General features: G+C 56.9%; 1 protein-coding gene across 1 annotated transcript in view; it reads right to left on the bottom strand.

Annotated features, from left to right (window-relative positions):
- MMS19 (MMS19 nucleotide excision repair homolog (S. cerevisiae)) overlaps window positions 1–9,631 on the bottom strand; it is a gene marked incomplete at its 3' end in the record, with an annotated part of 10,682 nt that extends 1,051 nt beyond the window's left edge. The window contains exons 1-20 of the mRNA XM_010290105.1: window positions 9,592–9,631; window positions 8,714–8,814; window positions 6,532–6,606; window positions 5,908–5,977; window positions 5,589–5,717; window positions 5,318–5,379; window positions 4,955–5,041; window positions 4,607–4,681; window positions 4,295–4,372; window positions 3,844–3,982; window positions 3,294–3,448; window positions 3,010–3,088; window positions 2,628–2,753; window positions 2,227–2,308; window positions 1,771–1,868; window positions 1,239–1,379; window positions 856–1,011; window positions 600–699; window positions 331–433; window positions 141–219 (exon numbers count right to left, since the gene is read on the bottom strand). Coding sequence (XP_010288407.1) covers window positions 141–219; window positions 331–433; window positions 600–699; window positions 856–1,011; window positions 1,239–1,379; window positions 1,771–1,868; window positions 2,227–2,308; window positions 2,628–2,753; window positions 3,010–3,088; window positions 3,294–3,448; window positions 3,844–3,982; window positions 4,295–4,372; window positions 4,607–4,681; window positions 4,955–5,041; window positions 5,318–5,379; window positions 5,589–5,717; window positions 5,908–5,977; window positions 6,532–6,606; window positions 8,714–8,814; window positions 9,592–9,631 — 1,975 coding nt within the window. The remainder of the gene's footprint in view (window positions 1–140; window positions 220–330; window positions 434–599; window positions 700–855; window positions 1,012–1,238; window positions 1,380–1,770; window positions 1,869–2,226; window positions 2,309–2,627; window positions 2,754–3,009; window positions 3,089–3,293; window positions 3,449–3,843; window positions 3,983–4,294; window positions 4,373–4,606; window positions 4,682–4,954; window positions 5,042–5,317; window positions 5,380–5,588; window positions 5,718–5,907; window positions 5,978–6,531; window positions 6,607–8,713; window positions 8,815–9,591) is intronic.
- Between the last annotated feature and the right edge of the window lie 3,855 nt (window positions 9,632–13,486).

Here is a 13,486-nt window from a genome sequence, read left to right as displayed (position 1 = left end):
AATTGCCACCTGGAAGAGACACAGAGTGTGTTACAGCCCAGCGCCACAGCTGGTGCCTTCCTCTGCCTGTGGAGGTTGCTGTCGACCCGGGCAGGAGGGTGCTTGGTCAGGGCCCCTTCTCGACCCTGCTTCCCACCAACTTACGTTGCGGGGCAAGGAGCAGACAAAGGCCATGAGGAGGGCAACCAGGCGTCTCTGTGCCTCCAAGCACTCCCCATCCTGCAGGGGAAGAACAGCACCCATGTCATCATGGTGCTTGCTGCCAGCCTGTGCTGACATCCTCACTCCCTGCCCCTGTTCTGACACCCCAGCCCCAAGCACCCAACACACCTCAAAGGGCTTGAAGGAGCAGGGAAAACTGTTCTGGGGCAGGAAGGAGACCTCTCCATCCAGGAAGAGGGGCACCACATGAGACACACTCTGAGCAGCCAGCCTAGGAGAAAGGAGACATCGCAATGTGCTGCTCTGGGAGGGTCACCGGAGAGCTCCTGTGCACCTCCCAGGAGGTGCAGGATCCCCAGAACAGACAGCAACAGCAGGGACACAGCCTGCTCCCTCCCCACAATGCAGTGCCCAGTGTCCCACCCCACATCACTCACTCAGGGCTCAGATGAGTGGTGGCAGCGCTGATGACTGGGACCATGGCAGCCAGCACCTCTTCCTCCAGCAGTGCCTTGCCCAGCAGTGGGTGGGTGCTCCCTGCAGGCAGTGGGAGGAAAAGCACACGCTGAAGCCCACTGCCTGGAGGCAGGCACAGCCCTCTCACCCACACTGGCCCTGGGGCAGGGCTGCTCTGCCTCTGGCAGCATGGGGAGCTGCCTACCCTCCCCTCTCCTGCTCCAGCCCCGCACCTACCTTGCATGGCAGCCTGCACGGCCATAGCCAGCAGGCAGGGCACCACTGTCTGGTGGTAGTACCAGCAGCCCTCCGTGTCCTGCTGGCACTGCAGGGCCACGCGGTGCAGGCTCTGGCACACAGAGACCATGTCCTGGGTGTTCCTGGCCTCGCTCCCTGCAGGGCACAGTCATCATCATACCAAACAGCCACTGCACCCACCCCCTGACCTGCGCCGGCATCTATGCAGCCCTCTCTCCTCCCACTCCAGCGGTGGGATTCAAGGCCCAGCCCTGGGCTCCTCGCCCTACCGCCATCCCCACTCTCTCCCAGCTGTCCCCAGTAACGCAGCCAGCTCCTACCCAGATGCGCCCTGTGGAGCTGCCTAACACAAGCTGTGTTACCTTTCTGCACCTTCCGGAGATGCTGCAGCAGGACAGGGACAGTCTCCCTCACGATGCTGGTGTGGGTGGACACGGCTGCCAGGGCCTGCAGGCAGCGCTGTCGCAGGGAGCAGTGGTCTTGGGAGCTCTCCTCCTCCCGCTCTGAAGAGAAAACACACTTCAGATGGGTGCTGGGGTGACCTCAGGCTGCCTTCACCCAAGGGCATTCAGGGCCCAGACCCTGCCGGGTTGGATGGGGTGAAAAAGCACGGCAGAACTAGCAGATGCCAGGTCCAAGGCACCGTGCCTGCTCTGTGGCTGGGCAGCTCCTCACTGCAAGGGTGATCCTGCCCACACAGGCTGGTTGCCAGCAACAGGCACAGCTTTCCCTGTGCCAGCACTACAGTGCCTGTGCTGGGACGCCCCCAAGAAGGAGAGACACTGACTTATGCCATGTGGCACAGCTCCACTGTCTGGTAGGAGCCAAATGGGGCTGGGACAGGCTTCACCCTGAAAGCAGACATCACTCCCTTCCCAAGGCTGCCAGCACTACCTGACTGCAGCTCTTCTTCAAGCTTGGGTACCATGCGTCCAGAGAAAACCTTTGGGTAGATGGGGGCCAGAGATCCGGCTGCCTCCATTGCTGCTTCACTGCCAGGGGGGAAGAGAGCAGGAGGGGTGGTGTAAGCACTGCAAACCCTGGGCTGCTTGTACAGCAGCTGCAAAGATCTGGGCCAGAAGATGCTTCAGAAATCCATTTCTCAGAAATCTGCCTTCTTCACCCTACTGCCAGGCAGAGCAGAACCTTCTACTTTGACAGGCCCAGACTTTCTCATTTCCAGCCCAGAAATCACCTGGTTTATCCCTTTGCTCTTATACCCACGTGGTCTTTTAGTTCAGACAGTTCCTGTGCCTTCCCCCAGGCTACAGCCCCTCTCTGCAGCAAAGCCAGGCTTTGTTCCTCTCCCCAGAGCATGGGTGACTGCAGTGGCACCAGCCCGACCCTCACCTGCTCTGGGAATCCTCCTCACGCAGAGCGAGATGAATGAGGTGATCCACAACCAGCTCCAGGTCGGATGGGGACAGGAAGCCTGCAACAAGAGCCACAGAGGGATCCTGCCCTTGGCCACAGGCAAAGCTGCCAGTGTTCTGGCCAGCATCCTTCCCCCTCGTCCAGGCTAGCAGCAATGCAGCAGCATGCCAAACACCACAGACACAAGGTGTCCAGCACGAACAGGCAAGAGAGAGAACAAGTGTCCCTGGAGCTCATGGCCTGGGTAGAAAATGCTGCCACTGCTCCTGTGAACCTACAGGCAGCAGGCAAGGACATCCCAGCAGCCACATGGCACCACATCTCCCAGAATAGGGTGACACCTCCCTCTGTCTCCCCAAGGGAAACAAGGCACCAACCTTGCAGAGAGCCCAGGACGGTCAGTGCCCTGATCCCGACCAGTTGCAGCTGCACACTGGAATCCGTCAGCGCCGAAAACACCACAGAGCAAACTGGGGCTCGGAGTGACAGCAGAGCGCTCTCATCTGGAGTGAGAGGCATGGAGTCACTGCCTGCACCTGGCTGTCACTGCACAGCCACCACCACAGCACCTGACAGACCCTTCCTGGGGCCCTGCTGGTTGACACCCAACCATGCAGGGTCCCTGGGACATGGCAGGGGTTTGCACATGCAGCCACCCAGCTCAGTGAGCTTTTCTCCTCTGTCAGCACATGGGAAGGTGAGGTCAGATCAGCAGCCCCCTGGGACATGGATGGCTCCAGAGGGACCAGCCAGCCTCACCTTCTTCCACATCCCCCCACTTCTGCTGCAACTCCAGGAAGCCCAGCAGCATTTCCAGGATTGTCCTCCTCTGGCTGCTCTGCAGGGACACAAAGACATAACTCAGATCACCGTCACTGCTGAGATAGAGCTACGCCTCAACCCAGCGCTGCGAGGCCAGAGGATGCCCACAGGGTCCCCACCTGCAGCCAGGGCCAGACACTCCACTCCTACCAAGCCCTGCAGAGCCAGTGGGTGCACTCAGCCCTGCTGCCTGTGACTGCAGAGCCCGGGGTGCCCCTCACCTGCGGGTGCTTGGTGTACTGCTCCAGCAGCAGGGGCAGGACGCTGCGGGTGACGTGGTGGTAGGCACGGAGGGAGGCACCCGCTGCTGCCTGCAGGAGTTTGGCACTTGGCCACACCAGCTTCATGTCAGGCTCGCACAGATGGTGCCTGCAATCTGAGATAGGCTGGGCATCAGCTGCACCGGCAGAGCTCCTCTGCCTCGCGTGCGGGGACACAGCTGATATCTGGGCTGGGACATGCTGCCGGAGCGCAGCTCTGAGATGAGCTGCAGCAGCACCTCCCCAACAGAGCTGCTTCCCCCAGCTCCAAGCCCACAGCACAGCTTTGGATGTCCCAATCCCAGCAGAGAGGAAAGCAACTCAATCCAATAGCCATTTCCTACTGTGTCCCCTTCTCCTCCCTTCCTGCAGCCAATTCCCTTGGAAAAGCCAACAGTGGCTATGAGAGCTAGAAAGAGAAGAAAGATGCTTCAAAGAGAACAGGAGGTCAGATCTCTAGCCAGGAGCATGCTTGAAGGTTTAGGGCAGGGTAGGTCCCTCTGTTAGCTACCTTGCAGGATGCTGCTGAGGAAGGAGTCTAGCAGGTCCTCGGCGTCAGAGCTGAGCACAGAGCAGGAGAGGCAGGCAGAGAGGGCGTGCAGTGCAGCCAGGCACTCTGCCTCAACCTTCTCACTTGCTGTCTGGAACACCTACAGGAGAGGTCGTAGGGTGCGCTAAGCTCCATGCTGATCCCAGCTGCAGGCTTCATGCTCCCAACGCGGGCTGAAGGGCTCAGGCTCCCGCCTTGCTTCCCATGTGTTTCAAACATGCAGTGTGGCACATCCAACACCGCGGACATGCTGATGGAGCTGGCCTGTCACCCCTCTTTTCAGATGGGGCTGTCCAAGGCCCCAAGTGGGGTCTGCCAGGAGATATGGGGCCGGCCTGGTCTGGCTGTGAACTCCTCCTCAGCAGGAGCCCAACTGTGGTGGAGCATTTGTTAGGGGTCCTGCAGTACTCACCTCCCTGCGCAGGGATGACCAGAGGCTGGGGAGGAATTCCTGCAGCTCCTTCTGCCCGTAGATGGCACAGCAGGCAGTCTGCAAGAGGGAGCCAGGAGAAAGCAGAGAGAAGCCAGTACTGGGAAGACATAGAGCAGGGACTGCCTATCTTGGCAGGCTTGTGCTGATCTGCACAAACCACTCAAGGGGAAGAAAAAGAGGAAAGAATGATGCAGGCCAAACTAGGACCCTGGAAATTGTGGCTCTGCAAGTGAGAGTCTCTGGCTGGCAGGGCCAGCTATGGGCTAAAGGGAGTAGGGAATCCCTGCTTACCAGAGTCTGCAGGGAGTCAAGCTTGGCACTTTGCAGGTCTGAGTCCATCTTCTCAATGAGCAGAGGGAGCAGGAACTGCAGAGAGAAGCACTTACACTCAGCCCACCCTTTGCACCACCTTCTGCATGCTCAGCCTCTGCCAGGAGAGCAGAGGTGAGGGATATCTGCAACAGGCAGCCCCTCCCCAGGGTGTCAGCATCAGCACCCTCCCTAGGCCCAGGAGGCAGGGCTGCCCTAGTACAGCCTCCTGGTCCCAGTTGTTCCCATCCCACAGAGCCACAGCCAGAGCTGCAGTGCTATGAAATGCAGAAAAATGGGGTGCTCAAGAAATCCCTAGGAGCTTCCTACCTCAGCAAATTGGGGCGTGGAGGCCAGTACAGCCCGGAGGCTCAGGATCAGATCTTCTCTCTGGATGCCATGAGGGTCATTGGGGGGCTGGAAGGGATGCACAGAGAGCAGGTCACCAGTCAGGAAACCTTCCAACCTAGTCATCAGCCAAGCTGCATCACCTTCTCTCCAGCAAGGCAGCAGCAATGCCAGTCACTGCAACCAGCTTGGCACTGGCCTGTCAGCCTGGGTACCACAGCTCACAGCTCAACACTGCCCAGCCAAGATTCTTGCCCACCCTCTCCTCCCATTCCCTGGAGGGGACACAACCCCGTGAGAAAACACCAGAAGGAATAGGCTGTGGCACACGGCAGATTCACTCACTGGAGTAAAATCAATTGGGAAGTAGCAGGACGTCACTTCAAACAGCTCCTCCACAAAGGGACCTACAAAGAGAGGAGAGGGAGTGAGCAGAGATGCTGGGCAAAAGAGGCACAGCAGCCATGCCTAGCACCCACAACAGGCTGGCTCTGCAGCTCCTAAAGCATATCAGGGACAACCCCAGCCCTGGTCAGTCCCAAAGGCTATCCCTCCAACAGGTCAAAGAAAAGCAACATGTCTCCCAGTCAGCTCTGCACAGCAGGCACAGGCTCACCCAAGGAGTAGTTCTTGGCAATGAGATCACGCACAATCTGGAAGGCCACCAGCAGGTTGCGAGGATCCTTCTCCCCATCCATCACCTGGATGAAGCCGAAGGTGAAGTCAGCACCCAGGCCCTTCAGCTCTGCAGAACGAGGGAACGTGAGCACAGCACCAGACCTTACCAACATGGCATGAAATCAGGCCGGTTTTCCCAGCTCCACAGCTCTTCCAGTTCTCCCCAGGCAGAGCAACAGAGCCCTCGGAGAAGGCAAAAAAGTGCCATTTTCCCAGCCTGGGCAACCCCAGAGTGTTTCTGCCACCTGCACCCTCACCTTCCTCCCTGGTGCCCATGAAGTTGGTGATGATGCTGTAGACGGTGTGGCGGTCCAGCTGCAGCAGGGACTGGAGGGAGGAGCACAGTAATCAAAACAAGCTTCCACATATGGCAGCACTACTACCCACCACCCAAGGGCAGCACATGCCCTTGAGAAGAGGGCAGGACCCCCAGCTGCTCAGCTGCTGCTTCCTAGCACACAGATCTCATTTACCACATGCAATGTGTGCACATGCCTATGCAATGGCACCTGAATGTGACTGTGTCCATTCTGAATGCAGCGTCACAGTCACACCAGGGCCACATATGCTACCCAAGGCCCTGCCAGTGTAAACAATTTTAAATTGGAGGAGAATCTGGGGGCTGGGGGCACTTAAAAACAGTCTGGAGAATAGAGCAAAGGAAATAATTCCCCCAGGGCTGAGAGAAGAGAGGACAAGGGCCAAACAGGATCCTCAGCTGCTGTCCACCTCTCACTCTGCAGTGAGCCATGCTGTCTCTAAGCTCAGCAGAAGCACTGCACTGCTGCTGACTATGCCCAGTCCTCAGGGCAGGCAGGCCATCCCCAGACACCTAGGGAGCAAGGAGCAGGGATGGGAGGATGGGAAATCGCATTGCTCACCTGCACATGTACCTCCTGGAAGATGGCTTTGAGCACAGACACCGCTAGTCCTGGGGACAGCACCTCACACATGCTCTGGGGACAGGAAAAGAAAAGCAAGAATAGAAAACCGTGATGGCAACCATATAACAGAGCTCCTGCTTCTGTACAGTAGCCACCTGCAGGATCCTCTCCTACGCCAGAAAGAGCTCACTACCCCCACAGACAGGGCAGGACAAGATGCCTATTATCTGTGCTGCTCCCTAGAGTGGCCAGGGAATCCTTGCCTCAACACCAGCACGGAGCAGGAAATCAAGGCAGTCTCCTCTTCCCCATCCCTCTGCAAGGGGCACAGCAGGAGCACTGAGGAGACAGGGCAATGCTGCCAGGCCAGGGCTGACAGCCCAGCCAGACCCTGCTCAGCGTGCTGCTCCCACCTGTACCCAGGTGTTGCACCTCCCTGGCACCATTGTGGGCTGGGGGACGTGAGCTTACCAGTGCTCGGAGTCCCTGGAGCACTGAGGGGATCACGAGGTGATGATCTTGCAGCCGGTTCTCATAGAACAAGACCAGATGCAGCACTGTCAGAAACAGACACCAATGTGCGTTAGTCCTGGGAAGCGCAGCTGCTGGGCGCCAGCCCCAGCTCTGTCAAAAGGCAGCTGCCGGATGAACAGTGAGCACATCTCGTGCTGATGAATGGGATAAACTGCCACCGTTGGGTGCACCCACCTGGCTCCAAAGCCTTCGCCCTCCCCGCTGTGAGCAACCCATGTCTGACCGCAGCGAGGCAGCACCCACCTCTGGCCACTGCAGAGGTGCTGGAGCTACCCGAGAGGGATTTGCCCTGGCCTGTCCAGACACGTAGGTAGACACCAGCAGTGAAGCAGCAGACGCCTGTTCAGCCGAGGCTGGAGGATGTTGTGGGGTGGGGTGCAGGGCTGGAGCAGGAGCTCTGGCTTCCCCGCGCTCAGCTCCACAACACGTTCCCGGCCCCTGAGTCACGGCCACGGGCGCCTGCACACCCCATCCCTGGGGAGTGGCAGCAGGAAGCAGACTGGAAGAGCCGGCTAGCAGCATCCTGCGCCCACAGCTGCTGCAGAAACTCACCCCCCCAGGAGGCAGCCTGACGCAGCACTTGAGAAATGAGCTGCATGAGGAGGGCCATGAAGGGAGACGGGGGCAGCTGGGGGTGTCACAGCAGCCTCCTGTAACCTGACAGGGAGCTGGTTCTGCCCACCCTGCTCCAGAGCTCCCAGTGACTTGGCTCTAACCCAGCTCGCTCAACTGCCCTGACTCTGCCAGGCATCCTCACTGAACCTCCCCACCTCCGGCTGCCCCTCTGGAGTGGGCACCCCAGCACCCATCACAGTCGTCACACCTGACTCCAGCTACACTAGTAGCTAGTCTGTGTGTATTCTCTCTACACAGCTGCTCTCAGCCCTGCCTAGCACCAGTCTGAGACTTCCAGAGAGCCAAACACCAAGGACTAAGCACCTTTTACTCCTATCCTTCCTCTCCTTCACCTCACTTACTAGCTGCGCCCCCCTGCCTTGCCAGCCTGCTGGCACAGGTTCAGCTACCCACCAGCAAGGCTCCCAGTCCAAGTCAAACTTTGGCAGCACTTACTGGCTTCCCCCACTACCAGCCAGTTGCTACGGGGCATTTAATACAGCCAAACCTTCTCCTTGCCTCCATGAACAGGGCATCTTCCTCTCCCCACCCCAGTCCTTCACTCCACTCTCATCCTTACACTGATCTCCCTTCCTCCCCAGGCCCCAGGGTTCCCCCAGAGTTAACCTGGGCAGGCCACAGGGGTGAGGCATGAATCGCTTTGTGAAGGATGGTTTTCCTGCGCTGAATCACCACCCAAGGATTTTGACATGCAGATGTGTCCCCAAGGCGTCCCACGTGGCGCTGAGCACACCTGGGTGTGCAACACCCACACACTGCCAGGGGCACCAGCTGCAGCCCAGGGCTTTGGCGTGTTCAGGGAGTGACCCGAATTGTGTGGTGAGGTCCACAAAAAGGCTGCAGTGTGAAGCTCTGTGCCCTCCTTGGACTTTGACTCTTGAGAGACATGTACAAAGTTGTCACGGTGCTAAATCAAGCCCTTTGCCAACAGCAGGACAGACAAGTCGAGTGGCACAGGCTTTGCCCCCAACCTGCTGGCAGCCACTCAGAGGCCCGGAGCAGCCCTTACCTTCCTTCTCCTGGAGCACGGAATAACACTGGAGCAGGACTTGTGACAGCAGCTGGATGCCTCGCCCTCGTGTCCGAGGATCTGTGTTCTCCAGGCAAGACCTAGCGCCAGCAGGGAGAAAGGCCAAGAGACCTGTTGTGAGCAGGGACACCCAAGCAGGAAGCACATCCTGAGCAGACACATTATAAAAACAAAGAGGTGCTGCTCTCTGGGCAGCGGGGCGGTGGCCCAGTCCTGCCTAACTTGCTGGCAGGGTGGAAGCAGACTCTTCTTCCCCTGACTGTGCTGCACATATGCACCCAGCCCCAGAGCCATGCAGCAATAAATCCAAGTTCTCAAGTCAGACAAAAGAAATTGTTCTTGCACCATGCTCTGCACCTGAAACTCAGGCTCCCAAGATCATGAGGGACAAAAAAGGGCAAAGCCTCTCACAACGAGGCAAACTCTGCCCCCAGCTTTGTAGAAATGAGCCTCCCCGAGTCCCAGGCCACGACAGCTGAGTGCAAGCCAACTCGTGACATGGTGATATGCAGCTATGCTCAGGCAGCTCCTGCTGGGGACAGTCCCAACTGACAAGTTCTCTGCGGCTCACTGCCTGCCACAACACCTCTCCTCGGTTCTGAGAGCATCAAGAACTGCTCTGGTCTTGCTCTTTCCCAAACACATCGCAAATCCTAGGAGGGCAAAGCACCACTCGGACCCCATGCTGTGAGCGGGCAACATCCTTACAGGCCTCTGTGCTGCGGTGTGTCTACCAGCACTGAAGCTAGCTCATCCTGGACGAGCATGCACGCTTTTCCTTCCCACTGTCCCTCCTTGTGGGAATCTCCCCTGCAAGGCTCTTACATGACGTATAACATGTATAAGGCTTTTCTTACCCCAAGGCTTCCACAAGCTGCAGGACAGTCCAGCTTCCATCTTTCACTCCTGGAGAAAGAAGGTAAAGAGAGTGAACCAAAGAGACTCCCAGACCATCAGTCAGGCATGGTGCTGGAGACAGATGCAGGGAACGGCCCAGCACCACAGCAGGAAAGGCTGGCCGGATGCCGGCACCTTGCTAAGCACCAAAGGAGCCATGTGCACTGAGCTGGTGGAGCTGCCTCACAGCCCTGCCTGTGAACACGTTTGGAACTGGGAGCTACCTCAGCTGGATCAAAGCTGCACAGGCAGCAAGGGGTGAACTTTCCTGTGCTTTGCCTCTGCCCTCTTGCCACAGCCTGGCTGCATCCATGACCAATGCATAGCTCCCAAGGGAAGCAGCCTCGCTATGGTCCACTTTGCCGAAATGCCAAAAGACGCTTCTCTAATGTGAGCAAACCAGGAGGAGACAGAGAACAGCTCCCAGGTGCTTCCCAAGGGAGAACCGGACAAGCAAACACCCCAGACACTAGAGATCACCCAGCTTCCCATCTTGGTTCCACCACCTCCACGCTATGCTAAGCAAGAGCTGCACAAATTCCCTCCAAGATGGAGGGCAAGGAGAAAAGCACCTTTGTGGTCTGAGGTAGACAAAGCATTGGGACTCCTGGAGTCTATTTCCAGCTCTGACTCAGACACCCTGCCAGGTTGCCTCACTCACCTCCTGCCTCAACATTCTTGCAACTCAACTAGGGGAAGAGTCACTCCTCAGCTTTGGTAAGGACCTGCTGCATCCTACTAGAGCCTTGGCAGAAGGGCAGGTGTTCCACTCCTGTCACCCACCACCTACGTGACACCTTGCCAGTAGGAAAGCTCTGTGCGTGCCCTGTGGTCATGCATGGGCTGGGAGGCAAGGGATTGCCTTACCTTCAGCCCTCCAACCTGTAGCTCAGGTGGTAAGGAACATTGCTGGGAAACAAGCAGCACCTCTCACTCTCTGCCTGGACAAAACAACTTTCCTCCACAGCAAAAGCACCTTCCAGTCACCAAGGCTCACTGCCTTTGCCCAGGAGCTCTTCTGGGGGGCTGTGTTCATCCCTCTGCCCTGCTGTAGTCTTGCCTACAGAACTGACAGGGCACCCACCCCCTCAGAAGCCTAAAGGTTTCATTCAGGGCTTTCCCAGGCCTTGTCTCAGCTCGTGTCTCCTGCTGTTGCAAGCATTTACTGGTTCTTCTTAAGCAGTTAATTCCAGTATTAAGTCATGCTGTTCATCAGAGAGCAGTCTCTCGGGGTGGGAGAAGGGATGACAGTGTTTTCTGACAGCAGGCAGCCCTGGCTCCAAAGATAGAGCTTCCAGTCCCACTTGGCACAGCAGGGAGAGGGAGTCTGGACTGAGGGACAGAACAGATAAGGGGAGCTGCGAGGAAGAAGAGGAGCCCAGCAGGTCACAGAGTCAACAGGCACAGGCTGAACAGGGGATGCCCTGAGCGACAGCTGTAAGGTCCTGGCAAAATTTATTGCAGAAGAACAACAGTGCAACAGCAAGCAGGTGCTTGTGTACCAGCACAAAGCAGAGTGCGCTGCCGAGAAAGCTCATACAGCCCCTTCACACCCAGCATCCCAACATCCCACTCTGCAAGCTCATGAACAGCCCTCGTGCCTCTGAACTACTGTGGAGAAGGGCCGAGACAAACACTGCCTCTGTGGCCAAGCACTCCACCTCTCTGCGTTTTGAGAGACTGAAAGCAGCATCTACACAAAGCTGCTTGTTTCCTAATCAACAGGAAAGAGCTGAAGTGTAATGATCAAACCACAGCCAGCTATTGATGCTCCCCGTGGTTAGGAGCCCCTTCGCTTGCTACGGCAAGAGAACTTGCTCTGTTCTCAGGGACCTGGGGGTGCAACCAGCTTTGCCTCACGTGGAATGACTATGCCAGCCCCAACAGCGCAACCTGCAAGCGCTGCCCCTTCTCGCAGGCAGAGCTGCGCAGGCCACAGTGTAAGCACAAGCACAGCTAATTGGACCTGCCTCATCAGCACAGCAGGCACAGTGGCGAGCCTGTGAAAATTCTGCCTCCACATCTGGCAGCAGCATGTCCCCAAGGTTAATTACACACTTTGAATTCCAGCACTCCCTTTACCAGGAGGGGCTGCCTTCCTATTCTGGTGTTTCTGTAGTCCAAGAAGCTAAACAGAAGCCAGACGTTTACCCTTTGCTGCATTATGACTTGGAATCAACCTGCTCCCTTTCCTGACACGTCTGTCCCCTTTTCACTCAGTGTCCTTCTAGACATTAATCACTTCTGCAGGCTTTCCATTCTTGTCTTCCCCACACCCTCAAAACGTGAGCACAGCATTCACAAGGAGCGCGTGATGGATTACTGTAACAGCAGTATCCATCTCTCCCCATCTTTTAACAAAAACGAGTTCAACCTCTGTCACCCGCTGACCCATGCAGCCTGAGCTGCCTGTGACAGCACCAAGGCCTTTCTTCCACTTGCCAAGTTACACTCAATTTAGTACTCCAACACCTGGGAGAAGCTCAATATGTTTCTTCCAACAGTTGCACAACAGTTAGGAAAAAACCTCCCCTTTCGCTCAAGGATATGTGATGCAATTTAATACTTTCTGATGTATGATTCTATACGAGGTCAGAGGGACCAAAGGACACTTGCAGGCTCCCTTGCTTGTCAAGGTAGGTTTGTCACAAGCACCATATGGCTGACGAGGAGGAGGGGGCTGGGGCGGCTCTTCTCTTTGTACGTCTTCGAAGAAACAAAGGTTTCTCTGGGCACTTCTGTAACATGACCACAGATGACAAGAGCAGTTGTAAGGTTATCTTTCTCCCTCTCTATGCCAAATATATCAGAGGCTTTGTGCAACTCTTTTGCAACATCTTGAATGTCACACAGTTTAGTGAATTCCTCCGAATTTCCTTGGCATTTTCTTCACTCTGCATTACACAGACCAGCAGCTTATCTTCCCGTTTTTCCAGCTCATCTCATCACCAAGATACCATGGATCAGTTCACAAGCCATCAGTCCTCGGAAAGGTCTATAAACTACCCCTCCATGTAATGTAGGCTACGCAGTCCTTCTCTGCTCTCTCAACTCCTTTCCAAAACATGCTGAAGCCACTACCTAGAAACACAAACAACGCCATCTTATCCTTAAAAAGCCACGTTCCTGAAGCAGCGAATTCCCTAAAGTAACAAAGTCACCAAATTGCTGCTCCAAGCAGAAAGACAAATTAACCAAGGAAACCAAATGCCTCGAGGCCTGCCAGGAAAGGAAGAGAAACTACAGAGAGGGCAGTCAGGGAAGCAGAGGCCACCAAAGCCAGCACATCAGTCATCTACCACAGCATCTCAGCAAGGCCAGGAGAAGGCTCCCTTCCCACTGGCACCATACCAGCCAGACCCAGCACCACCCATAGCAGCTCCCATTGCACCCTAAACCTCCAGTGCCACGGCCTGCAGCCTCGTGCCCCTGTCAGCTCATGCATCCCATGCCAATCCCCCAGCCTGAAGCCCCATTCCCTGCTCCATGCCAGCCCCTGGCTCAAGACCTTCAGTCCCACCCCATGCTCTAGAACAGCCCTCCAAAATCCTGACCCAGCCCACAGACCCTGTGACTCTGTCTTCACCTCAGCTCCCAACAGCGCCATCTCTCCCCAGCCCCACCACTATCTCAGTCCTAGAGCCACTCACCATAGCTACTGCCCAGCACTTACCCCATAGCCCCTAGTCCTCATCCCCTCTTTCAATGCCCAGCTCACTGCTGGCCCTACCCATTCCCCCATGCCCTGCTCCACAGCCATGCTGTGCACCACAGCCTCGTGCCCTATCCCACAACCAACGGCTACACTCTGTCCCACGCCCCCGCACCCTGCCGTGCCCTACCCCACTGCCGGGC

The sequence above is a fragment of the Phaethon lepturus genome, unplaced genomic scaffold, assembly GCF_000687285.1.
Source record: "Phaethon lepturus isolate BGI_N335 unplaced genomic scaffold, ASM68728v1 scaffold32636, whole genome shotgun sequence".
Lineage (NCBI taxonomy): Eukaryota > Metazoa > Chordata > Aves > Phaethontiformes > Phaethontidae > Phaethon > Phaethon lepturus.
The sequence above is the reverse complement of the archived record's forward strand: the minus strand, read 5'-3'. Positions and strand labels throughout refer to the sequence as shown.